Here is a 25835-nt window from a genome sequence, read left to right as displayed (position 1 = left end):
AACACCTTTTCAAACTGCTGGAATATTGTAGGAGTTTATCTCATAGACTGTTGTAGACTTTGTTGCCAGGTACTCTGCGGTGGGGTTTGTTATGTGTTTATTGTAAAGTAGATCTTTCCCATTGTTCTATTGTTTCTGTCTGCATCTTTTGTAGATGAGATTAATCTTGTAACCACTTTAACTTGTTCTGTTTTTTGTGTATTATACAGTAATTTGTATTCAGGGTTGTAGGGGCCGAATTATCTGGTCTCCTAGGCTGGTTTAAGTGCCTAGTTAATTAGCTCATGTTCATTATATCACTGTCTACGTGTCCAGTTACTGATTGAATTATTTGTTGAAAAGTTTAATATACTTGTGTCTCATGTTACTAGATGTACAGTTTACCCCTGTCATGAAAAGAAGGGTGATTGTCCCCAGAGTGCTCTTTGTGCCTGTATTTCAATAAACTGTTGATTTTTCACACCACCCTATGCTGTGTCCCGACAAGTGACTGGGTGAGCTAAGGCATCTTGGATCGTGCTGGTATCGGCAAGGGAAGCTTATATGATGGACATACTCTTCTTGAGTACCTTGGTCCGTCACAGTGGGTGAAGGGGAGAAGGGGTGCCACAGCTGCAGGAGAGGTGCAAGGGCCGTATCATTACATTTTCATATATAACAAAGAGAAAAATGTAAACAAACGTTAGTGGGGCATCAGTCTTGTAATGGAGAAGTATTTGATTTTTTTAAGAGAACAAGTATTCCAACTAATATTTTCTCCTGGAATTTTCCACGGAAGTCTGTTCTATTTTGATTCTGTCTTTTAATCTAAATATTTGAAGTTTATCTTTAATATCAGCTTCAAGGTTCCCTTTTAGTGAAGTCCGCTTCCTATGTTTAGTTAATACCATTAAGATGGGTAGGACTTTTAGTTAATATAGACATGTCGTCTTCTATGAAATCAGTCAGCGATGAGTATCTTGAATCCTGTTCTTTTTTTTTTCCCTTTTATGTAGATTGTAGAGATACATTACTTTTATATAATGAAGTATTTCTAGAATCCTGTTAAACGTCTGTGTTGCAATCCATAAATGTTTGTGTCATCTGCATAAGCCTTTAAGGCCTTAGCATGAGTTGTAGTTAATATCTTATTGCAGGCCAGAACAAATCTCTAGTAGCCAGCTAAAAAATTGAGGAGCCAGTAAAATGCAGCCAGTCTCTATGGCGACGAGTATTTCCCAATCTAATTTTACTGACATATTTACAAAAATTAAAAACCGCAAAGTAATGCACGTAAATATTTCAGTAAAACAGTCCCCAAGTCCTGGCTGTCATTGCCCTGCTTTTTTTCTTTTTAGACAACCCCACACAGACAGTACTGATTCATACTGCACATATACGCAGTACTGATCCCTATGCTTGCACTCAATCTCACAGTACTGAAATCAGTATGTTCTCCATAGCTCCCAATGTGCCTGATTTGGAACAAAGACCCTCTGTCCCTCTTTCCACCTCATTTGTCCCTCATTTCCAATCTACATATATAGTGTATAAAATAACTTTATACCGTATTTCAAAAAGTGTTTCCCAGTACTAAACCTTTCATCCAATTTCTAAATTGCTGCATTTGTATATTTCAAAAGCCAATATAAAGGAACAATAGTGGTAAAAAAAAAGCACTTGTGGGTTTAACTAATCTTTTTTTTTATATATATATATATATATATATATATATATATATATATATATATATATATATATATATATATATATATATATATATATATATATATATATATATAATTCTCCTTTAAGGGGGTGTGGCATGGGGTATGTCTTATCCCTACATACTTTTACTAATAGGTGTCCCTTGTTTCCATCTCAAAAGGTTGAGCAGTATGTGTTCCCTCACTCTTCACAATATTGACCCATATACTTTTTGAGTCTGAGTACTAACTCATATGTCCTCTCACTCACAGTACTGGCCCAGATGTGTTTTCACTTTAATGGTATTGACCCATATGCTTGTTCACCCTCACAGTGCTGAACCATGTGGTCTTTCAGTCTCAGAATACTGACCCATATGTTTTTCTCTCAAGCTTAGTACACACGACCGGTTTTCCCGGCAGGAAAACTGCCTGGAGAGCATTTGGCTGGGAATCCCGGCCCTGTGTATGCTCCCTAGCAGTTTTCCCATCAGGAAAACAGCCGGGAATTCCGACGGTAAAATGGAGAACCTGCTCTCTATTTTCCTGTCGGGATTCCCGGCAGTGTTTCCTGCTGAGAAAACCGGTCGTCTGTATGCTTACCTGCAGGGTAGATAAACCGTGCATGCTCGATAACCCTTCGACGCATGCATGGTAGCATACAACGTTAGTCTGGGGTGTAGCAAGATGGCGGCGACGGAATCGAATGTGACGAGTCACCGGGTTATTGCCATTCAAAAGAAGGCTTTTCAGGGCAAGCCTGTCATTTCCTGACAGGAACCCAATGTTTTTTTTTATCCCCAACGGAATTCCCAGTCGTGTGTACAGGGCTTCACAGTACAAACCCATATGTTCTCCTAGTCTCACAGTACAAGTCCATATGCTTTGCAACACCTACAGTATTGATCTATATGCTGTCTCACTCTCTCACTACTGACCTGTAAGCTTTCTTAGTTCTTTCTCTTATTCATATCTCTTCACATGTGTTTTCACTCCTCTTTTGCTGTAGCTCCAAACTCATTGATGCTGTGATGGAGATCACGAATCTCACATGTACAGGGGTTTAAGAGCCCCCTCCAGAGATGCTGGGGATAAGCAGTAACAGCTATGGGCATTGTCCTAGCAAAAAAAAGGCAACAGAATTGCACAAAACAGACCCAATTCTCCTCTTCTAGGGTCCCCTGGCTGGCACTCCTTGATCTTCTTCCCCTCTCGGTGTGCCACTATTGGAAGCCACTTCCTATTATGGCATACCTGGAGCTTAAGGCCCGGTTCACACTGATGCGACTTTGCCCTGTGACTTTGGTCCGACATCGATCAAACTTCCATGCGATTTTAATGAACTGGATCCAACTTTGAGATCAGTGCAACTTGTCCTTTGAATACCTTTGGGTTTGGTATGGGTTTTGAGGGGAAACCCCACAGCAAAATTTCAAATAAAAAAAAACTGTGTGGGGTCACCCCCACCCCCCCCCCCCTCTCGAAATTCATACTACCAGACCCCAGCCTGAACATGCAGCCTGGCAGGCCGGAACAGGGGGGAGGGACAAGCAAATGCACGCTCCATTTACATAGTACCCCTACCCATTCACCAAAAAAAAAAAAACTGTGTAGTGTATGAAAAACAGGAGGCAGTTTTTTTTACAAGTCCTTAAAAAATTAATAATGTCCCGCGTGGTAACTCCAACGTCCATCACGATGGCCGCCGCTGACCCGTTTAGAAAATAAATAAAAATGTTCCTCCTCCAACTAAGGACCCCGCCATCCTGGCATCTTCAGTTCTTAACTATAGGGCAGGGCCATGCGGTGACATCACCCAGAGATCACCCCCCCCCCCCCCCCCCGTGTGACATCACAAACCCATCCATATCATGATGTCTGGTATGGATTTGAAAGTTTTTTTTTTGGCGTGAAGTTTCCCCTCAAGATCCATACCAGACCCAAAGGTCTGTTTTTCCACACATTTTGCATTGCTAACATTGCACACATCACATGATAAAAATCACTGATCACCACCATTACTAGTAAAAAAAAAATTTATAAAAATTCCGTAAATCTATTTTGTAGGCGCTTTAACTTTTGCGCAAACCAATCAATACACGCTTATTGTGATTTTATTTTTTTACCAAAAATATGTAGAATACATATCAGCCTAAACTAAGATTTTTTTTTTTTTAAAGGGATATTTATTATAGCAAAAAGTAAAAGATTTTTATTTTTTTTCAAAATTAACGCTCTTCTTTTGTTTATAGCGCAAAAATAAACCGCAGAGGTGATCAAATACCACCAAAAGAAAGCTCTATTTGACGGATAAAAAAGGATGTCAACTTTGTTTGGGTACAGTGTCGCATGACCGCGCAATTGTCAGTTAAAGCGACAGTGCCATATCGCAAAAAATTGCCTGGTCATTGAGCAGCCAATTCTTCTGGGGCTGAAGTTGTTAAGATGGCTCTCGTAGGAAAACATTCCCAATAAAAAAATAAATCTAAAATCGAATTTCTTCATCAGTTTAGGCCAATATGTATTCTAGTAAACGAAAATCCCAATAAGCGTATATTAATTGGTTTGCACAAAAGTAATCACATCTACAAACTATGGTATAGATTTATGGCATTTTTTTATTTTTTTTTAAGTAATAATGTTGGCGATCAGCGATTTTTAGCAGGACTGCTACATTGCGGCGGACAAATTGGACACTAAATGACACTTTTTGGGGGCCAGTCACACCAATACAGTGATCAGTGCTAAAAAAAAATGCACTGTCACGGTATAAATGACACTGACAGGGAGGAGGTTGACACCAGGGGTGATCAAATAGTTAAGTGTGTACCTGGGAGTTGCTTACTAACTCTGGGGGGGACGGATACTGGAGGAAAAGAGAGATCTGTGTTTCAGATTGGCTGAAACACAAGATCTCTCTTTTGCTCCCTGACAGATCAGCGGTTTGCCTTGTTTACATAGGCAGACCGCTGCTCCATCTCTCCACTGAACGTACCCGCTGATTGGCTCCCACTGTGTCAAGTCACAGTGGGAGCGGCACTCCGGTGGCGCGCGCCCCACCTGCACTGCGTGCACTAAATTGCATACAGGTACGTGATTTTGCGCAGCCGGTCCAGCCTGACGCAGTATATAGGCGGTCCGGAAGCGGTTAAAAGAAAAACATTTATATTTCATGCATTGTACATTTCTCCTTGGATCAGAGCAATTGGCATGTTTGTATTCAAATGAATCAGTGAACTGAGAATCACCTCGAAAGTGCCAGACCTGCCACCATCTGTTAGTTTGAACAGTTATACCGACACATTCCTCTCACTCTACGACACTGCCATAAAAAAAAAGAAGCATAATTGGCTTTGTTTGTCGTTTTAACCATGTCTTCCTCACTGCCAGTTAAAAAAAAGTGCCAGCAAGATGGTTTACAACACATCAATGCTTGTAGAAAATGTGTGTTCATTTATTTTTAGGGACGAATTAAGATATTTTCATTGGCTAATTATTTGACTGTCATTAACCACTTCCATACCGGGCACTTACGCACCTTCCTGCCCAAGCCAATTTTCAGTTTTCAGCACTGTCGCACTTTGAATGATAATTGCGCGGTCGTGCTACACTGTACCCAAACAATTTTTTTATCATTTTGTTCCCACAAATAGAGCTTTCTTTTGGTGGTATTTGATCACCTCTTTTTATTTTTTGCGCTATAAACAAAAGAAGAGTGACAATTTAAAAAAAAAAAAACACTATTTTTTACTTTTTTATTTAATAAATATCACAATTTTTTTTTAAAAAAATTTTTTTTTTCCTCAGTTTAGGCCGATACGTATTCTTCTACATATTTTTGGTAAAAAAAATCGCAATGATCATATATTGATTGGTTTGCGCAAAAGTTAGAGCGTTTACAAAATAGGTGATAGATTTATGGCATTTTTATTTTATTAATTTTTTTACTAGTATTGGCGGCGATTTGCGATTTTTTTACTGTCACCGTGACATTGCGGCGAACACATCGGACACTTTTGACACGTTTTTGGCGCCATTCACATTTATACAGCGATTAATGCGATAAATATGCACTAATTACTGTATAAATGTGACTGGCATTCAAGGGGTTAACACTAGGGGGTGAGGGAGGGGTTAATATGTATACCTGTATTGTGTTCTAACTGTGGGGGAAGGGGGGTGACTGGGGGAGGTGACCGATCTGTGTCCCTATGTACAAGAGACACAGATCGGTCTCCTCTGTCCCCTGACAGGACGTGAAGCTCTGTGTTTACACACAGAGTTCCACGTCGCTGCTCTTTCGTTACCGATCGCGGGTACCTGGCGGACATCGCGACCGCCAGGCACGCGCATCGGCATCTCGGGGACGCGCCGGGCGCGCTCGCGCGCCCCCCAGTGGCCGGAGGAATACAGGACGTCAATAGACGTCCTGTTGAGTTTTCAGAGTCACCGTGGAGCCGTCATTTGACGATGGCCCGGTACTCTAGTGGTTAAATGTTTGTTGAATGCAGCGTTGTTTTCTTGAATCAGAAGTGTATTTGTCATAATTTCCATCATAGGTTAAAAATGTGTATCATTTAAGAGGCTGTTTCTTTTTGCTTCTGACAAGACTTAAGCCTTGTACACACGCTCGTTTTTCACGGCAAGAAAACTGCTGACAGAGCTTTTTGCCAAGAAAACCGTTCGTTTGTATGGTTTCTCGTCGAGAAAACTGTTGTGAATCTTGAAGAGAAAAAGAGAACCTGCTCTCAATTTTCTCGTCTGGAGTCTCGTCGGGCTTGTTTTACGACGAGAAAAATGCTTGTGTGTATGCTTTTTCGAGTCTTAAAAACCTGCGCATGATCAGAATCAAGTATGAGACGGCAGCGCTTGTAATGGAGATAGCACATTCGTCACGCTGTAACAGACTGAAAAGCACGAAGACTGAAAAGCGCGAATCGTCTCTCACCAAACTTTTACTAACATGCGGTAACACGAGATTAGAAAAAGCAGTCAAGGGTGGCGCCAGTGGAATCGAACTTCCCCTTTATAGTGCCGTTGTACGTCACGGCATTTGAGAACGCCGAGATTTTGGCTTGACAGTGTGTATGCAAGGAAAGCTAAACAAGAATCCCGTCAAGCTTGACAAGAATCGCATCGAGAAAAACAACTTTTTTACGACTGGATTCTTGGCCGTGTGTACGAGGCTTAAGTGACATATTCTCTTGAACAGAAACCTACACACTTTTATATTATATAGTATTAATTTTTTACTTACCGTTAATACTTTCAATGCATTTACTCGCTGCTGCATACCTCGGTTGCAGCTGTTTAAAAAAAACAAAAAAAAAAAAACATAATCTATTTCTTTGCTCTGAATGGTCAAAGTGTCTTTTTAAAGATAATCCTTACAGTGGACAAGTGGCTGCATCTGGGCATCTGGTGTGTAGCACAGATGCAGTTAAAGATAATTATAAATGTATTCCAACTTGCATACAGTTTGTTTGCCCTCATCAGTGTAAGGGCCCTTGTCCGTATTTCATCCATCCGTTTTTGGATGAAATACGGACATACATGTGTCCGCTATGGTCCGATTCTGCAGACGGAGGAAAATCCTATTTTTTCGTCTGCAGAGCGGATCGGATGAACACGGACAGATGGTCTGTGTTCATTCGATTCCCCCATAGGGGAGAGCGGAGATCTGACAGGGTGGTCCCAGTGTGCAGGGACCGCCCTGTCATCTGCCGGCTCAGCGGGGATCAACGGAGCGATCCCCGCTGAGCAAGCGGATAAGAACGGTATGGATCCTCGCGGGATCCGTACGTGGGAAAGGAGCCTAAGTTATGAAAAGGTTGGCCAACATTGAGTCAATTCCAGTTCGCCCCACAAAAACGTCCTCCAGATCCGTTCCAGATGTGTTTCTGCATGCACGTTTTAATGTTTTTTTTATGCATTTTACTGCATTTTAGTGCAGTTCATTTTCTGGAACACACTACGTTGGTGTGAATTGGAACCCATATAACCTACTTTCCATCCTTTTTGATGCAGGAAAAAAAGCACTGCATGTGATGTGAATGAAACCAAACCACATTTGTGTTGCTTTGGTGTGGTTGCCAAACCAACACAAAAATAAATAATATGAAAACCACCACATTGCTTCTTTAAAACAAAGAAATGTTGACTTGTATGACTTAGCTGTCTTTTTTTTCTTATCACAGATGATCCAAGAGAGCAAGTCTCTGATTGAGTCAGCAGATATTATACATGACAAGATACAGCAGTGTCAGAAAACAGGTAAGCCATCTGTTACAGTGCTCCCATGCACATGGAACATCAGGCCAGCTGGGAAGCACAACCCGATTGTTTTAATTTGACTTGTAATTAAAATTTTCAGAAATTAATTTATAATTACCAGAACTATTTAATAAAATGGCTTTCAGAGGTGTTACATTTTGGATGGCCCTATGTTGCTATTGTTTTCTATGTAGCCTTGATCTCGATCACATTCATAAAATGAAAAGGTCTTTTATTTCAAAGAGCATACATTTCTCCAATAAAAGTGTACCAGCTGGGTCTTTCTGATTAACATAGACGCATCAAATGCAATATGAAGCAGGTAGATATCTATGATAATTTCAGGGATTGTCCCTACATAACAGAAGTTTAAAGGGACACTAAAGGTTACCTCCAATGTGCAGCTCATTTTGCACACCGTGGCCCTGATCCTGGTCTTCTAGGGTCCCTTGGTGGCTGTCTCGGCTCCTCTCCGCAAGAAGTAACCACCTTCATGAGAGCTCTCTCCCATGGAGGGTTAGTTCTTGTGGGCGCGCTCCTGTGATACAGCCGGCGGCTAAGGCAGCCGACTGTATCACTCGGCCCGGCGTGCCGCGTCATTGGATCTGATTGACAGCAGCCCCAATGGCTGCGCTGCTATTAATCCATCCAATCTAGCCAATCAACGGCCAGACTGGATGGAGAAGAGGACATTGGGGGCGAGTGCAGCAGGTGAACAGGCTCAGTTAAGTAAAAGGGGGGGGGCTGGGTGGGCCGTCATTGCCAGTTTTTTTTTTTTCACCTTAATGCATAGGATGCATTAAGTTGAAAAAAGAACGAACCTTTACAACCCTGTTAATGCCAGACAGAACTAAATGCTCACATACACCGCTCTTAAACTTGGGTGGGTGTTGGTAGAGGCTGGACAGGATGGCTAGAGATTTTTTTAAATGGCCAAACACCTTTCTCTCATCCTAGCAGTGTTTGCCAGGAAATTTACCCTTTAGAGTTGGCCTTACAGTAACTTCACCTCCCTGTGCCAATTCCTGAGTTTAGACTGCACTCTGCACACAGGCCCTTACAAAGCGTTTCTTTGAGGCATGGGAGGGCTTCATTGGCACTCTATATGCACACACAGACATCCATGCTTTAAATCAGCCACCTGATATTTAGAAAGACTCTGCAACAGAGCCCCACCAATCCTCTAAACCAGCGGTCCTCAACCTTTTTGGTACCAGGTAAGAGTCAGTCCTTGGCCCCCTTCTCATCACTACCCCCCTTTTCATCACAGTTCCCCATTACAGTGCAGTTCCCTTTGCATTTAATGTAAAGGGAACTGCACTGTAATGGGGCACTATGATGTAAAGGGGGGGCTGCACTGTAAAGAGGCACTGCGATATAAACAGGAATGCACTGTAATAATTACAGTGCCCCTTTACAGTGCAGTCTCCTTTATATCAGTGTCCCTTTACATTACAGTGCCCCTAGTAATCGGACTCCCCCATCACATTCCCCCTTGCAGTCATGGCCCCATTATCACAGTGCATCATGATGTTATGACACCCCCCATCACAGTGCCCCCTGCAGTCATGCCCCCTTTTATCCTCTTTTTGGCCGAGTTCACATATGTACAAATTGGAGTTTTTACTGCATCCAATTCGTATTACATGCAAGTGTGTCTCAAAAGAGCTGTATCACACATGTCCGGAGCGGCCGCAGTGCAGTTTCCAAAATGGTCCTGTGTGTTTTTGGGTCCGGCTCAAGTGCGAATTCAGGCAAAAATGTGTACCTGAATCACACCTGAGCAGGCTGGAAACCATGACTGCACATATGTGAACTTGGCCTTACTCTTTTACATCACATTGCCCCTTTTCAATCTCTGCCTCCCCTGCACAGTCCTACCTTTGGCAGGGTGGATGCAGTTATCAGCCTGTGTGTCCTCTACCAGCTGACATGCCTTGGACCATGGATCTTGTAAGTGTAAGTGTTTTTAACCATTGTTCTTTTTTGTATAATCTTTATTTATGAAAGACAGTACATCTCAAGAAACATTTGCTAAAGTTATAGACATCAAGTAATGTACCAGTCAATCCTTTTTTGTTATTCCATAAAAAAATGAAAAACATAAATGACAAATATTCACAAAAAACGTTTAAATAAACCGAAGGTAGTATCAGTAGACAGATAACGGGTCGGCAGCGAGGTCTCCACCCACACAACGAGTGATCTGAGCTTTAACCGACTAATTGTTGAATGTGGGAAGAAATTATCCTCCAAAGAGGAGTTATTGTGCGTGTGTTCAAGCCGGCCGGCTCCCCGGACAATAAGTAAGTTATAGTGTATCATATAGATTAGGGGTAAGTCAGGCGGGCACGTGCAAGGGGAGGGGGACGACTATACGCCTCCAGCTAACGTCTTCCCGCTACGCGTCTCCCCCCGTGCCCCACCAAGTCAAGGCATCTGCACAATGGTGGCACAAAAGTGCTGATCCCCGGAAAAAATCGGGGGTGTCTCATGGTGGCAGACTGCCTAAATCTGTCGGGCCAGTCGGCTCATCCACATCTCACCCATCACCTGGTGCTTAACAGGTGGACCGCCGTTAGACAGACGGCCCTGGCAGGTTGAAACATAAATAGAAATGGATGGTGAAAAGAAAAAAAAGAGAACTCCCGCTATCAGCTTAATGACCGTGGTGTATTCTAGTATGTTTCAACCCTCTGAACCCACTTGTGAACCTCGAGGCTGTCCCTTGAGGGACAGCTCCACCAGCTTCAACAGGGCCACATCCAAGCTGGAGGACACATGACTTGGATCTGAGACATGTGCAGTCCAGGTCGACCAAGTTGCAGAGAAACGGTCCCGGGTGCCCCTGCAGGTGGCAATCCAATCCTCTGCCTCCCTGATGTCACTCACCTTACAACGCCATTCCTCCCTACCTGGAGTTTGTGGGCGCTTCCAATATATGTGAAGTAGCCATTCAGCTGCATTCAGTAAGTAAGTGAGGCAGCACACTTCCTGTACTGGCTCACTGGCATGGGCAGAATGTATAGCAGGAAGTGAACCAGAGAGAGAGGGATGTCTATGCCCATAATCTCTTTAATTTGGGACTTGATGTCTTCCCAGTAGGGTCTAACTACCAGGCAGTCTCACCAAATGTGCAGAAGGGTGCCCCTGTGACCGCAGCCCCTCAAGCATCGATTTGACGTGGATGAGTAGATTCTTGCTAGATCCGCTGGTACACGGTACCAGCGCAGCAGTGTTTTGTAGTTTGTTTCCTGCGTCTTTAGAGTCGATAGAGCTAGATCGAGTAAGTTGGTAGAGGGAAGATATTTGGGTGGGGGTAAAAACCGTCTCCAAGTCCTATTCCCAGGCCCTGATGTATGTAGGCTTCACTACTAAAGCAGCGGAACTAAGCAGGTGGTAGAGTTCAGAGACCAGGTTCTGGGACCGGTTCCTCTGCTATGAATTGATGTTCGAAGGGCGCACGGGTAGAGAATGGCACTTCCCTGTGTCTTAAAAAAAATGTTGGAGTTGCCTGTAGCGACAAAAGTCCATAGGAAAACTCCCAGTCCGGTCCCGGAGAGTTTCCAGGGGTACCAACTTACCGTCCTGCATAAGTTTACCACATCTGGCGCTACCGTCATCTACCCAAGGGCCGAAAAAAGGCTGCCTGTTCTCCAGGCAGGAACCATAGGTAACCTCCCAGTGGGGACACAGGGGGTGCCAGTGTTAGATTGGCATTAAGGCAATCCCAGGATCCAAGACCCTGGACCGTCGGTGGGGAAGTAAAATCAGACAGCCCCCTGTGCCCCCGGGCAGGGGGTGGAGATCTGGATGAAGGACAGGGGCTGCCCAACTTATGTTAAAGGGGTTGTAAACCCTCGTGTTTTTTCACCTTAATGCATTCTATGCATTAAGTTGAAAAACCTTCTGTCACTCAGCAGCCCCCAAGCCCCCGTTATACTTACCTGTGTTTCCCAAAACGGGAACGAGCACATGTGTCCCATGTCCTGATTGGTTAGATTGATAGCAGCGCAGCTATTGGAGTGCTGCTGAGGGACCCCGGAAGAGGAAGATCTCTGCCACTCTGTACAAAACCAACTGCACAGCGGAGGCAAGTATAACATGTTTGTGGTTACCCGCTTGTTAATATGAAAAGACGACTGCTCTTCAGCTCCTGCCGCTCCCTACCCTGCTGATAGGATGACACAGGTGAGTAGACACAGGTTAGGAGGAAAGCCTGCTTTTCAACAGGCCATGTGCCAGTAGTGGCCCGAGGGTTGGGGACCCCTGTTTTAACCCATACCTCACCTTGCAATCACTGTTCTTGAAAGAGACATGAAAATTGGAGTGACGTGCTGCTGCACCCACATGGCCTTTATTGTGCACAGAGAATGGCTAGGATTGCTGTGCGTAATGTATAATTACTCACTGAGCCCCCATTTTCCATTTCTTTATTTTTTCCACTTAGCCTTGATACTGTTTGATTGCTTCCACAACATACTTGTTAGATTTGCTGTGTACGCCATATGTATTCAACTGCATATACTGCAAGGATTCAACATGATATGGTAAAGATTGCTTACCCCTTTTTTGATCTGCTGAACTATTGTACTTTTATGTACCATGTATCACAATAAAAAAAAAGTTTGCTTCAAAAATAGTAGGTTCAACTTAGCCTGGATATATACTGTAGGTGACATACACTTTCAGCTCCTTCCATATAGGCAGTATCTGTAGAAAGTGTAAAAAAAATACAGTGACATGCAACATCTCATAATAAACAAAACGCATGCTTTTGTTCTCAATTCCATTATTGTACCATATTACTATATGGGCTCCCAGGTCAGAAAAAATAGGAGCACTGTTCAGTTGACATTGGCGCTGGGGTGGGGAAGTCTTCTGTACAAAATAAAAAACATAAAACATAATACAACATTTCCAGTCAGTCCAGGTTTGGCATCTCTGGAATATTTGAATAAGTCTCAAGGAAACATTGTCATTATATGATACAGTACAGCGTTAATGAACAGAACCATGATGACCAATGTTTCTTACCTTTTTTCAGCCTCCTGACTGGGTTGTTTTAGCTACTGTATGTACCTTGCCGAGCACTGCTCAGTATGCATTTGTTAGAAGGGCTGTGGTCACCAAGAATATTTATCAGCTGATCATGAGTTTGATATGGGGAATGAGGTTGGTATGGGGATATGACATGAAAAAATTGACTGTAGGGGTAAGTAGGCACTTTAAGTGCTCTTTCACACTAACGGTAATGCTTACTGACCCCTGAAAAGCAGTCTGGGGTGGTATAGCAGTGACAGGCACACATTAAGGAGGTGCTACTGTCTTTTTTTTTTTTTTTTTTTTTTAAATCACTTAATGACAATTTTACACTGCAGGACTGCATTGCAGCTGCGAGCCAAGTGTTAAGCTCATAATTGCATGCAGCCCAATTGATCCCATAAGGCAAGTTTGACAGGCTGTGCCACCTGTCAATCTCTGCAGTCCAAGTTAAAAATATCACGGCTGCGAACTAATGCATGACGTTCATGAAGTAAAGAATTGCGGCCGCAGCATGTGTACAGCCCAGTCAGGCTGTAATGCAAAATGCCAGTGGGAGGCCCGGGGACTGTATAACCATTGCTAAGCCTCCTGTTTTAACCACCTCTCCCAGGCCACCAGTGATAAAGAGACCTTATAGATGTACAAGAGGTGCCACTGTAAGTTGTGCAAAATGAGAACAAAAAAGCGAACTATGGTGATTGTAGTTTCTGAGAATTAATCAACACCCCTCTACCAAAGTACAGTTGTGTAAACCATACCTAAATAGGTTGGAGATATTTAACACAGCAGCAGCCTAACTTACCCCAGCAAGCGAAAGAGTGTCCTTCATTACCATCTTATTTCCCTGATGTCATATTATGTGCCATAAGCCAGAAGAGGACAAGATTCAGTATGTAAAGCATTGGCATGCCTTTCTGGCCCCCAGCTTCTCTCTGGCGTCTTCGCTATCCCAGTCTCTATATTACCTGGCTAGGAGGAGCATTGATAGTTACAACATGAACACTGACATGAAAGCGCAAGAGTTGAACAGATGGGTGTTTCCCAACTTCTGCCTGGATGCTGATGTTTCTACATCACAAGTATGAATGCTCTTTTGCTGAGAACTGCTGTTTATATCTCATAGGTATCCTGCATTAGACAAGTATTATAATATATTACCATCAGCCTTAACCCAACCATACAGTTCCGTGTATTTATCCTTTAAGGGTCCTGCTGACTACATATGTAGGTCATGCATTTATGTTATTACAAATAACTACTTCTTTGTATGAATCACCTATGTGGAGTTTAATATACGTAACAACAAAGCACATGGTTAGTATACCAAGGGATACAATCTCATCACTTGGTGGGTGAGGTGACTTGACTAGGCAACAGTTGTTTGCGTACACAAGTCCTGCTTGGTTCATTTCAGAATTTTTTTTATTCACTTTTTTGTGCAGGAATGGAATTTCATGAAGACTTGCATAGTCTGGGGACAAAAGAAGGACTGAAAGGACGGAAACTAAGTAAAGCAATAGAAAGCTTTGCCTGGAACATCACTGTATTAAAGGTAGGTGGGGATGACCATCTGGCAGCTCATTGCCTTAAAGTGATTTTTAAAGTTAATTATTGAGAAAAGCAGTTTTGGAGAGATGCTAGCATACATTAAAAAAAGGCCTGTAGCTCTTTATTATTCTGTTGATATGCAAGTCACATGACTGCTCTTTCCAGATCTGCATTTTACAGACCTGCAGGTGGGAGGTTAGAGTCAGGCAGACCTTGTTGCAGGAAGTGATGTAATGCTGCCGGGTGTCAGCGTTTCCAAGGTGATGAAATGTAATCTTACCCAGTGGCATTGTGTCATCTGATGACAAATGACGTAAACTGACCACGCTAGCATGGATCAGCTTCCATGCTAGCATGGTCAGTTTGTTAACAGGATAACCGAAAGATGCACGATCAGCCAGGTAATCAAGAATCACTGCTATCACAATTAACACACTGTTATTACAAACACTTTAAATATTTAGTGAAATTGCAAAATGTGATCTAGAATAAATGAGCACAGTACAAGAGATCCAATGCTCGTATTTAATCTATACTATTTTTTTAACAGATATCTAAAGCTTGACTTTTGTAATGTAAATTTTCCTGTACTTGTGAGCCTCATTTCTTTTTTATGGAGCTGATATGACCGCCTGTCAATACGTGTGCAATTCATGTTCATCACACATTTTGGGACCCCTTACACAGCTTTAGGCAGGGAACTGGGTGGGGGGGGGGGGTGCTGACAAAAAAAACAAATGTAATTTCTTCTCTCCTTATGTGAGATAATAAGCGGGGGGGGGGGGGGGCAGGGGCCCCTTACAGGTGTAATGCAAAAAAATTTAAAACGGGACAAAAAACGACAAAAGCATGACGAGTTGCCAACGTCATTTGGAGCATGCGCACTGGGATTCAGTCGCGGCCGGCGCATGCGCAGTTCGTTCAGCGCGGGGACGCGCATCATTTAAATGATACACGCCCCCTACCCGCCGAATTTTAATTCCGCCGGGTAATTTACGATACGCCGCCGCAACTTTACAGGCAAGTGCTTTGTGAATACAGCACTTGCCTGAAAAACTTGCGGCGGCGTAACGTAAATGAGTTACGTTACACCAGCAGAAAGATCCGCTGATCTTTCTGAATCTGGCCCCAAGTCTTATTCACCTTAAACATCACATGTGATTTTTTTTCTTCCTATATGAGATTTACATGATGTTCATTCATTGCTCACATATTTTTTCACTTATTTTTTTCATCCTCAATTGTTCATTCACATTTATTTTTAATGTTTCCATATACCTTGGGAAACCTAGGTCCATATATGTGTATGTATGTTCTGTTTTTTTATTTTTTTCACTATCATGAGCTCCACATTATTGTATATACATTTCTTTGCACTATATGTCTAGTGAATTGTTGCCAGCTTAGCAGTCTCTAAGCGCAGTTCTTCCATTCTTCCATCCCTCATTCAAAGAGTTGGTTTACATTCTCAATGACACCTTTCCAAAATGCATGACACAGCGTCATTCTGAGGTCATACGTAAACACACATGCACGCAGTCATAGGGCCAACCTTCCTTGAGAGCGCACGTGTGGTTCACTTGTTTTTAAAAACGATACAATATACCAGTCCAGAGTAAAACCTTTTACAGAGGGTGGCAGGCAAATTATTACTTCTCAAGATACATTTAATAAAAGAGAGGATTTTTTTTTTTATTATTGTATGTTTTATATTATTTTTTTATTTTTTATTTTATATAACTTCTATCAAAGGGACTGGGGCAGTAGCCCCATTGCCCCCTTATAAATCCAGCACCGCCTCTAAAAGTAAAGCAAATATTATAATACCTTTTAACTAATGTGTTTCTATAAATATATTTTCAAAGGAAGTTAACATTTTCTGTGAGTGTTTGTGCATACACTTTCCATCCAAATTATAATCTACCTTGAGTTTTTGCAATGAAAATAATGCATCCTTACTGAATATTTACTTCCATTTTTGCAAAGCATCTGAATGATATTTTAATAGTTTTAATCTAATGTCTAAGCAGTGTATAACATGTTCACTTTTTGAGAAGAGGCTCCCAAGGGAGCAGTTAACTATAAGATATCATTATTATCTTCAGTATATGTTTTACCTTTCCCATTCAGAATGGCAGTGTATAATAGGCAGTATAAAGAGAGATCAGTACAAGCGTTTATTCCTGACATTTGAATACTGCAATTTATTGATGTGTGACAGACTAATTTTCCTGTAAAGAACACACTTTTCAATTAGTTGAAATTCTCTATTATAATGTAGACTTTTGTCTATTGAAAACAGCGTTCCTTGGCCTGATATCAATCAGTGATTTTTTTTTTCTTCATAAGTGAAATGGAGAACTTTAATGTTTATTTTATATATATATTTAGGTAGATCATGTGGTCTTTTTGTGTCTTGACAGACCTGCTTTAGATCATTCCACTGTTTATTATATATGGAGACTAAATTAATGTAGATTTATATGAATAGAAATATATGCTAGGTTTATTTATATTAAATGCTATTACATTTTCTCATATTAAATAAATAGAAGTCTATTTACACAGAAATGAGCAGTGACAATGATTGTGGGATGGATACATCTTGCCTTACATACATGGTTACAGTTAGTCTGGTCCATCTAGTTCAAAAATCATACAATCCTATATACACAATCCTATACCCAAAGTTTATCCAGAGGAAGGCAAAAAAAAACAGTAAAGCATGATCCAATGTGCTCCAGCAGGAAAAAAAATCCTTCCCGATGCCCCAAGAGGCAATTGGATATTGCCTGGATCAACTTTACATATAAATGTTAGTATCAAATTATATTATGTACATTTAGGAAATAATCCAAGCCTTTTTTAAGCAGTCTACTGAGCTCGCCTGATCCAGCTGTTGAAGTATATTCCACATTTTCACAATTATACATAAGAAACCTTTCCTTGTGTATAATTTATTTATAAAAAAAAACCACTAGAGTGGAACTTCAGACAAAACTCGTTTCATTTTTTGGATAGAATAGGGAAGTGTTAAAATTGTAAACAGATTTTTATTGATGTCTTTGTTTCGCTAGTGGGAAAGTCACCCTCATCTTAATGGTAACCTTTATTCATAAGACGGACTGCCCCACTGCTGTAAAAAAAAAGTTTTATTTAGTGCAGGCTGCTACTTTACCTAGGCAAGGCTGATCGAACAATTGACCTCACTACCTACAGGAATTTCACTGTGCAGGGGTGCTGCAGGTCCCAAATATATGGGGGAGACCACACATGTGCAGAGACCTGCAGCGACGTGTCTGCACATGCAAACAGGAGTTTGAAGATTACTGCGTGGAAGGAGAAAGATGCAAGGAGAACGTTGATGGAGAGTCTACATTTAACTTTAGCCAGGCAGGGTGAAGTTTGCCTTTAAGTGCTTTCAACTGCTGTCATTGGGGGAAAAAGTGAGTGCAAATCTGAAACTTTTTAGTTATCGGTCATCAGAAAAGGTGTAGAGGGAAGGCCTTCAAGTGGGAATACATGTTACAGGCACAACAGTCAAGAGGGATTTCTTCTTACTTTTATGAGATTTCCTCACGTGTTTGTTTCATTTCCAGGACACAGATAGCATTAAAAACCTGAAAGAAGTTTCTAACCCCAATCCATCCATCTATCCAAAAAAAAAAAAAAAGTTTGTCCCTGTAGTATTCTAATTTCTTTAATTTACACTTTCTAGTTATGTAATATTAAATTTAAAGGGTTTGTAAAGGATTTTTTTTTTATCTTAATAGCTTCCTTTACCTTAATGCAGTGCTGTTTTCATGTCCTTATTGTTCGTTTTTGCTCTCAAGTTGCTGTAATTCTTCTCTGATCTCCACACTTCCTGGTTGTCCGTTTCCTGATGACCACAGTACTGGGAGCTTTCTCTCTGTGGTCACTAATCAAGGAGGTGTGATTACTGTGCGTCTAAAACCTCACAGCACCAATCAGTTTCGTTTTCCAAACCATCACTGCCCTGTATTGGCTCTGTGGCTCTGTACATCACAGAAGCAGGAAACAACATGCAAAAACGAAACTAGAAACTGCAGGTACATTATATGATTGATTTTTATCTATTTTTAATCATTTTTAAAAGGAATCGGTTAACTATTATGTCTCTATACCCTGTAAACAGTCATTTCAGCAAAAACAATTTTTTACTTTACAACTCTTTTAATGGGTCACCTAAATTTTTACCATGATAGAATTAAGTTTAAAAAGAAATGCTATTAAAACAATCTAAACCAAAAACAAAAATCCCTCTCTTTGTCCAGTTTATTATAAAAAATCGAACTAACTATTCTTTAAAGGTCATGCTCCACACTGGGTGTTCTATTTATTAAATAACCACAGTCAGAAAATGTGTGGAAACAAATGTCAGTGTCTGTATTTTGTGGCTTCCGTGCACAGAATGAATAGATACTTATTTTAGAATATGGGATCCTAGCGGATTCTAATTCTTTAGTTCCCACACTTTGATTAAATATTTTACAAATTCCTTGGAAACACGTTTACGCCTTTACTACAATGTTTCCCATAAATCAGTAAAAGATTTAACCAATCCAAACATAAGAACCTGAGCTTGGAAGGAAATCGCTCAGAATCCCATGCTTTAGAAATATAATTAATATTTGTGAGATGTATTCATGTGATGTGACTACGTGATGAAACATGTGGGATGAGATCTATGAGGTTTACAGTTTTTTACTGATGCGTCAAATAAGAATAGCATGGGAGTTAATTAAGCATAAATTTAAAAAAAATCTACACTGGAGTCATTTTATTTTTGCCACTATTGGTCTCAAATAAATCGATAGGATAAATTAAAACCAATGTATCTGCCCACGCCAGGGCAGGTGAAGAACACATCAATCCCCTTGTACATCCTTCAGGCTCATTAGCAGCAAAAGACCTAAGTGCCAATCGGCATGTGTATTGAGAGAGCTAAGCACCTGTCTATTACTGAAGTGCTTTTATTAAATCGCATAAACAGAAATTGTTCTGCAAGCTTGAGGACCTCTCACTATCGGAATATCGGGTGTTTCAAGTTCATATTTTCCCAAAAAATGTGGAGGCATCTTCTATAAATAGAAAAAATGGCAGATGTAACCCTTGTGCACATGTATGTGTAGGACTTCGGCTGGAGCATATTTTCAGATGATTTCTGATCTGGTAAATCGTTCCCTTTTTTAAAAATCATGGCTGTGGCAGAAGGGAATTTTTGTGCCATTTTTGCAGATCCAAATTCTAACAGGCAGCTATTCTAATCTTTCCATTGGAGCACACGTGTCCTATGTAACCAGAATGCTTTTGGCTGTGTATGAAGTAAGATCACACAACAAGATGGCTTTCGAATGACTGCGGTTGGCTAGAGTCAGGGTCTTTGGCCAAACACTGGGCCTGAATATATAGAATTTGTTTTTTTATGTACAGTACATTTAATGATCCATGGAGAACAGGTCCTATTTAAACACTAGCGCAGAATCAAGTATGTAGATCAGGGAGGTTAGAAGTCCTTTTCTACATATTTCTTTTCTTTCAGTCCTTTCTACATATTTCATGCATATTGATGCGAGAAGATCAGTGTGAGAGACACATAACTAGCATTTTTTTGAAGTTGCGGTCAGAAATAACAGCTCTCTTCAATGCATTTGTACTTTGCCTGGTGCGTGCCAGTAGTTACTGTACTTGTAAAACAGATGCTTAATTTAGTTCATTCAGTATATATGAAGCATATAGCCAATCAAAGCCTTTATAAGAAGAGAGATAGTCAATATACTATCTGTATCCTGAAGTGGTTTTAAAAGTGCTAATGCTGTAAGTTTGTTTTAATGGTTATTTAACCACTTAAGGACCCCTTCATGCCGATATACGTCGGCAAAATGGCATGGCTGGGCACAATCGCGTACGTGTCTCGTTAAGCCTAGCCGTGGGGTCGCGACCGCGCCGGCGGCCATAATATCGCAGTCACGAAAAAATCGCTGATCGTTGCCATTAGTAGTAAAAAAATAAAAATGCAATAAAACTATCCCCTATTTTGTAAACGCTATAAATTTTGCACAAATCAATCGTTGCGATTTTTTTTTACCAAAAATATGTAGAATATGTATCGGCCTAAACTGAGGGAAAAAAAACGCTCTATTTTTGTTTTTAGCGCAAAAAATAAAGACTGCAGAGGTGATAAAATACCACCAAAAGAAATCTCTATTTGTGGGAAAAAAAGGACGCCAATTTTGTTTGGGAGCCACGTTGCACGACCATGCAATTGTCAGTTAAAGCAACGCAGTGCCGAATCGCAAAAAAGGGGCAAGGTCCCTAACCTGCATAATGGTCCGGGTCTTGAGGTACACCTAAAGCCCAAAAAAATTATGGATGGAGTGAGGAAAGTTAAAACCCTTGTTAGATTTGTTTGCTGTCTTCGTCAATGCTAGGGTAGATTCTCACTATTTGTCCTGGTAACCATTGTCTCTGAAAATGAAAGTATTCAAAAAACAGAAAATCCCAAAATTTAAGCTGTTGCCAAAACAGGAATAGGGAGAAATCTTCCAATGGGGACATTTCTTTTGGTGACCACCATCTAAGAGGAAATTTCTCTGTTTGGGACCTGAGGTTAAAATGATACTAAGCACACACTGTTTAATTTACATTGTCCTTTCTTTTTCTGTGTGGTTGATGGCACTGTAATTATTTTAATAAAAACAAACACCCTTTTCCTAATCGATATACAGCTGACACATGACCCAGATCTTCCCCAGCCTGCAGGGAAACCTAAAAAGGAGGAGTGTCCAGTCCTCTGCTGCTGGTCACATGTTAAAGCGGAGGTTCACCCTAAATTTGAAGTTTATATTACTACAAACCGCAGGCTGAGTACATGTAGAAACAATAGTTTTTTTTCCCACGTAGCTCAATGATTACCTTTATCCAGTGGTTTTCTATGTAGCTTCTGGGTCCTGTCCCCCGCGCTGGTCGCCGTCTGTGTTCCCCGCGCTGGTCGCCATTAACACCGCGCAAGCGCGAGATTATGCGGTGCATCATGGGAGGGTCGCATCACCGCATCCAGGAAGTCTTTGCTTGTGGGCTTCACAATGCCCATAAGCAAGATGGAGAATGCCTGGATGTAATTTTAAAAGTTCTTCTTTAGGACAGAAAACGAGGCAATACGATTTGAATCAGCTAGCAAGTGAGTGTCAATTTGTAATATGTTTTACTATGCATTGAATCGAACAGTTAAAAATCGTTAAACCGCGCAACCTCTGCTTTAAAAAAAAAAAAGTCTTTGGAATACAGAGTAAAAAGAAATAATGAATATTAATAGACTGTTTGTTTTATATTGTCCTACAAAAGTATATTTGTGTCTTAGAATAGGAAGGAGGTGAAGCCTCCATACATCTTCATATAATATCCCGCCCCCATTGTGCTTAGCTGATTATTGGGCATGAAGGAGGGAGGGAGGGAGTGAGTGGACAGTCATTTACCACTGTGTATATGGCCAAATGTGTGACTATATGCTCAGATGTGGGGAGGAAATGCTTGGCATAGAAACTCAATGAAAAATTTGCAAGTGCAGAGATGCCACCACAGTTGCAAAATCCCTAGTTGCATTGGGGGCATAAACATAAGGTGGAGAGAAAGAACAGCAGGAACATCTGTTTTTTTTGCAGAATACAGAAAATGTATCTCAAAAAGACGGTGAGTATGAACAGCATATAATACAACATTTGTTGATAGCTTTTTATGATGTAGGTTTGGTGACACTTTAAGGAAGGTGGGGGGGGGCTTTCCTCCTACAGTTAAAGGTACATATACTAATATAGTGTGTTGGGCCACTTATAGAACCATAAGAACAAGTTCAGTTTCTTGGTTGTTTAGTAACAGCCAACCACCCTGCCAATTTCTATGTCAACATACTAATAAAGTATGATGGAAAGCAGACATTGGCAAAATCAAATTGTCATAGAGATGGACTAGGTGATAAAAGTTTATAAACTAGTGAAACAAAAAACAGAGCTCCTAAGTGATTCTGAAAACTTCCATTAGGAGATGTAAGACCAGAAAAGGAGTGTGGTGCAGTCTTTGCTAGTGACATAAGACCGTGAATATTACTGAACGTAATATATAATGAATATGTGTTAAAATTGTTGCATGAACACCCTATTGGCTCTACTCGCTCTCATTCTTTTTTGCTGTAGTATGCTTCAACTGACTACCTTTTCTACGCCTGCCTGAAATATTGTGTATTGTGGCAGTACTGAAAGGAAATAAATACAAGAAATAGAAGCAAGTAGAACCTGAAAATGTACATTGTTAAAAAAAAAAAAAAAAAAATTGGAAAACAAATAGCCCTACTGTCTGGTATTTTTGACCTTTGACTTTTACAATAGTTTTAGGCATTTTGAGCTTAAAGATAGTCTATTTGGGTAGCAGAGGGTGTCTTGTTATTAGAACCCAATTAGGGTTTCAAGTGCTGCTATATGTGCCTTTAGGGCACGTTCACACTGAGGCAGAGGTCGTCGGCGGTAAAGCACCGCTATTTCTAGCACTGCTTTACATTCATTTTAGCAGAGCTTTTCGGCCACTAGCGGGTCGCCTTTAACCCCCCGCTAATGACCGATGAAGGGGCTAGTAGCGCCTGTGTAGCTTGCCAGCAGATACTACCTAGGGCACAAATATTAATGGTGCCTTGAACTGAATTAATACTAAAGTCATTGCTGTGCAGTGGGAGGAGAAGGAATGATAGATGGTATAGAGCAAAAATATATATTTTTTTCATATTTGGAAAGATGAATACTGGTCCCCCCCCCTTTTATTTATTTTTTCACTTTTGTTCGACTTAAAGTGAGTCTGAACTGGCGGAAATTTTTTCTAAAGCAACATCCCTGAAATGCAAGAAAGATCCTGTTTTTTATTTCAAACTCATTCATCTATCCCTGCATGGGTGCTCAACCTGTGGCTCTCCAGCTGTTTCAGAACTACAATTCCCATGAGGCATTGCAAGCTACTGACTGTTACAAGCATGACTCCCAAAGGCAGAGGCATGATGGGACTTGAAGTTCTGCAACAGCTGGAGAGCCACAGGTTGAGCACCCATGCTATAGAGCCCCAGTGGATCAGTCTGTACATAGATACTCAACTTCTGCCCAAGTCAGAAATAGTTTCCAACCCTGTAATTCAGCCATCCAATGCCGGAGCTTCTAATCCTAGAAGGAAAAGTATTTGACAGTTATTTAAATGACAGGGTGTGGGCATTAGTGCCAGAAGATGACAGGGCTTAATCTCCATTGTGGCAGATGTTATTTCCCCATTTATGACCTGAACCTGGAATTCATGTTAATATGGAAATTTGAATATTCAATATTTCATATTTATCTGATTAAAGTTTAAAAAAGCGTCTAATATGTACTAAATAAAGAAATAAAATAAACTTACGGTATATCCTTTTTAAAAAGAAAATTCCATCTCAATCCCTATTATCCTGTGTCTTGCGCAGTTTATGCTTTCTTGTCGCAAGCTTCTGAGCTTATCATAAGCAACCATACACGCTGCGCATGTGCAGCCCAAAAAAAACAGGACCAGGCACTATGGGGCATTGGTCCCAATGGCTGCTTTGTCCATACTATTATTTGGAATGGAGCCATTGCATGATACAGAGGATTTTAGGAAGCTTCTTTTAATTTCAGTTTTAGACTACATCCTTCAAACAGAAAGGGAGCCTGGCTGGTAGGTAGGTTTAGTGCATAATGTTGCTATACAATCATCAGAATTTGCTTTTTGGCTAAAGCTGAACTTACACTTGTAGTGTAATCACCTAGACCAGGGGTCTCCAAACTTTTTAACTAAGGACCAGTTTGCTGTCCTTCAGTCTTTAAGGCAGCCAGACTGTGGCCAGTGTGAATAGAAAATGTCCTGGCATCAGTGGGAATAAACACTACCCCATCATTGGTTTTAGAAGGAGGAATAGTGTCCCATGTTTGGCATCAGTGGGAGGAATAGTGCCCCATAGTTGGTATAATTTGGAAGAATAGTGCTCCATCATTGATGTCAGTTGGAGTAATATTGCTCATCGATGATTTTGATGGGAGGAATAGTACCCCATGGTTGGTGTCAGAGGGAGGAATAGTGCCCCATTAATAGTGTCAGTGGGAGAAATGGTGCCTCATCATTGGTGTCAGTAGGTGTCCCAAGGGTCAGATAGAGGCAATCAAAGGGCCGCATCTGGCCCCCGGCCAACGGTTTGGAGACCACTGACCTAGACAGAAAGTAAGTAGAATTTGCCCAGCTAGGACACATACAGCAGTAAAAAGCCTAATATTTTCGATTTCTGCTTAAATTTATTTACTCCTGTGGCATTTATACCATAATCACCAAAAAAAATGGTTTCATTATTTATCTGCTCTGCTAGATTGCATTAAAATGCTAAATAACGTAAGTAGAGGGACTGTCAATGAGAGAGAGTTTTCTGGCCTAGACTAATTAATCACATTTTCTCAATACCAATGTGATCTCCTCTGCTGGGCGAATTACAGTAACTAATTACGATTCTTGCTGCCACAGTTTTCTCGGATCCGTAATCCAATCCGTTTTTAAGCCTATTTGTAAAATATCACACTGCAATCTATTTACCTGATGTGTCTTTAATATTGAATTCAGTTGCATAAAGCCTATACTAGCAGGGGAAAAAATGTGTATACCCTCTCCCCCCCCCCCCCCCCATGGGTGTTGGCAGACAGTGAGGATGCTTGATTGCTTGAAGCACACCAACAGATCAAAAGGAAAAAGTCTGTGTCAGCATAAAGGGCCAACCACACCGACGTGCATAAAAATATGTAGATTTCTTCCTGGAAACACACAAAGTGCTATAATAAAGAAGAGATTAATCACAAGGTTATGTATACAATCTGCGGATGTTGTTAAAGTGCAGCTTTAACATTTTATCTGAAACCCTTGTCTTTATAAATAATACAGTATATACTTTGCACATTATACCTCTACTGGCTTTATATCTAGTACAGTATTTGTTATATGCTAGACAAAATATACCTCCAATGCATTCACTGAGTGTACAGTTCACTCCTAGAACTAAATAAAACCTAAGCAGGTTAAGAGGTTGCTGTAGGGCAGGCCCCTTAGCTGTGAGCGATCCAGCAATATGCAGGAGAACGGCTGCTCTCCCGGGTCTCTGCCTCCTCATTGGCTGAGAGACATCAGTGGGATTCTTATGGACACTCAGAGTGAGACTTGGTAGTGAGGAAGCACAAATGCCCA

At 41.0% G+C, this 25835-nt stretch overlaps 1 protein-coding gene across 1 annotated transcript in view; it reads left to right on the top strand.

Moving 5' to 3' along the window:
- The window catches only part of PLCL1 (phospholipase C like 1 (inactive)), a 383028-nt gene that overhangs the window by 323166 nt on the left and 34027 nt on the right, over positions 1-25835 (top strand). The window contains exons 4-5 of the mRNA XM_040357402.1: positions 7883-7958; positions 14447-14556. Of these exons, the coding sequence (XP_040213336.1) occupies positions 7883-7958; positions 14447-14556 (186 nt within the window). The remainder of the gene's footprint in view (positions 1-7882; positions 7959-14446; positions 14557-25835) is intronic.

Source organism: Rana temporaria, chromosome 6, assembly GCF_905171775.1.
Source record: "Rana temporaria chromosome 6, aRanTem1.1, whole genome shotgun sequence".
In the NCBI taxonomy this organism is placed as follows: domain Eukaryota; kingdom Metazoa; phylum Chordata; class Amphibia; order Anura; family Ranidae; genus Rana; species Rana temporaria.
This window is presented reverse-complemented; position numbering and strand designations above follow the sequence as displayed.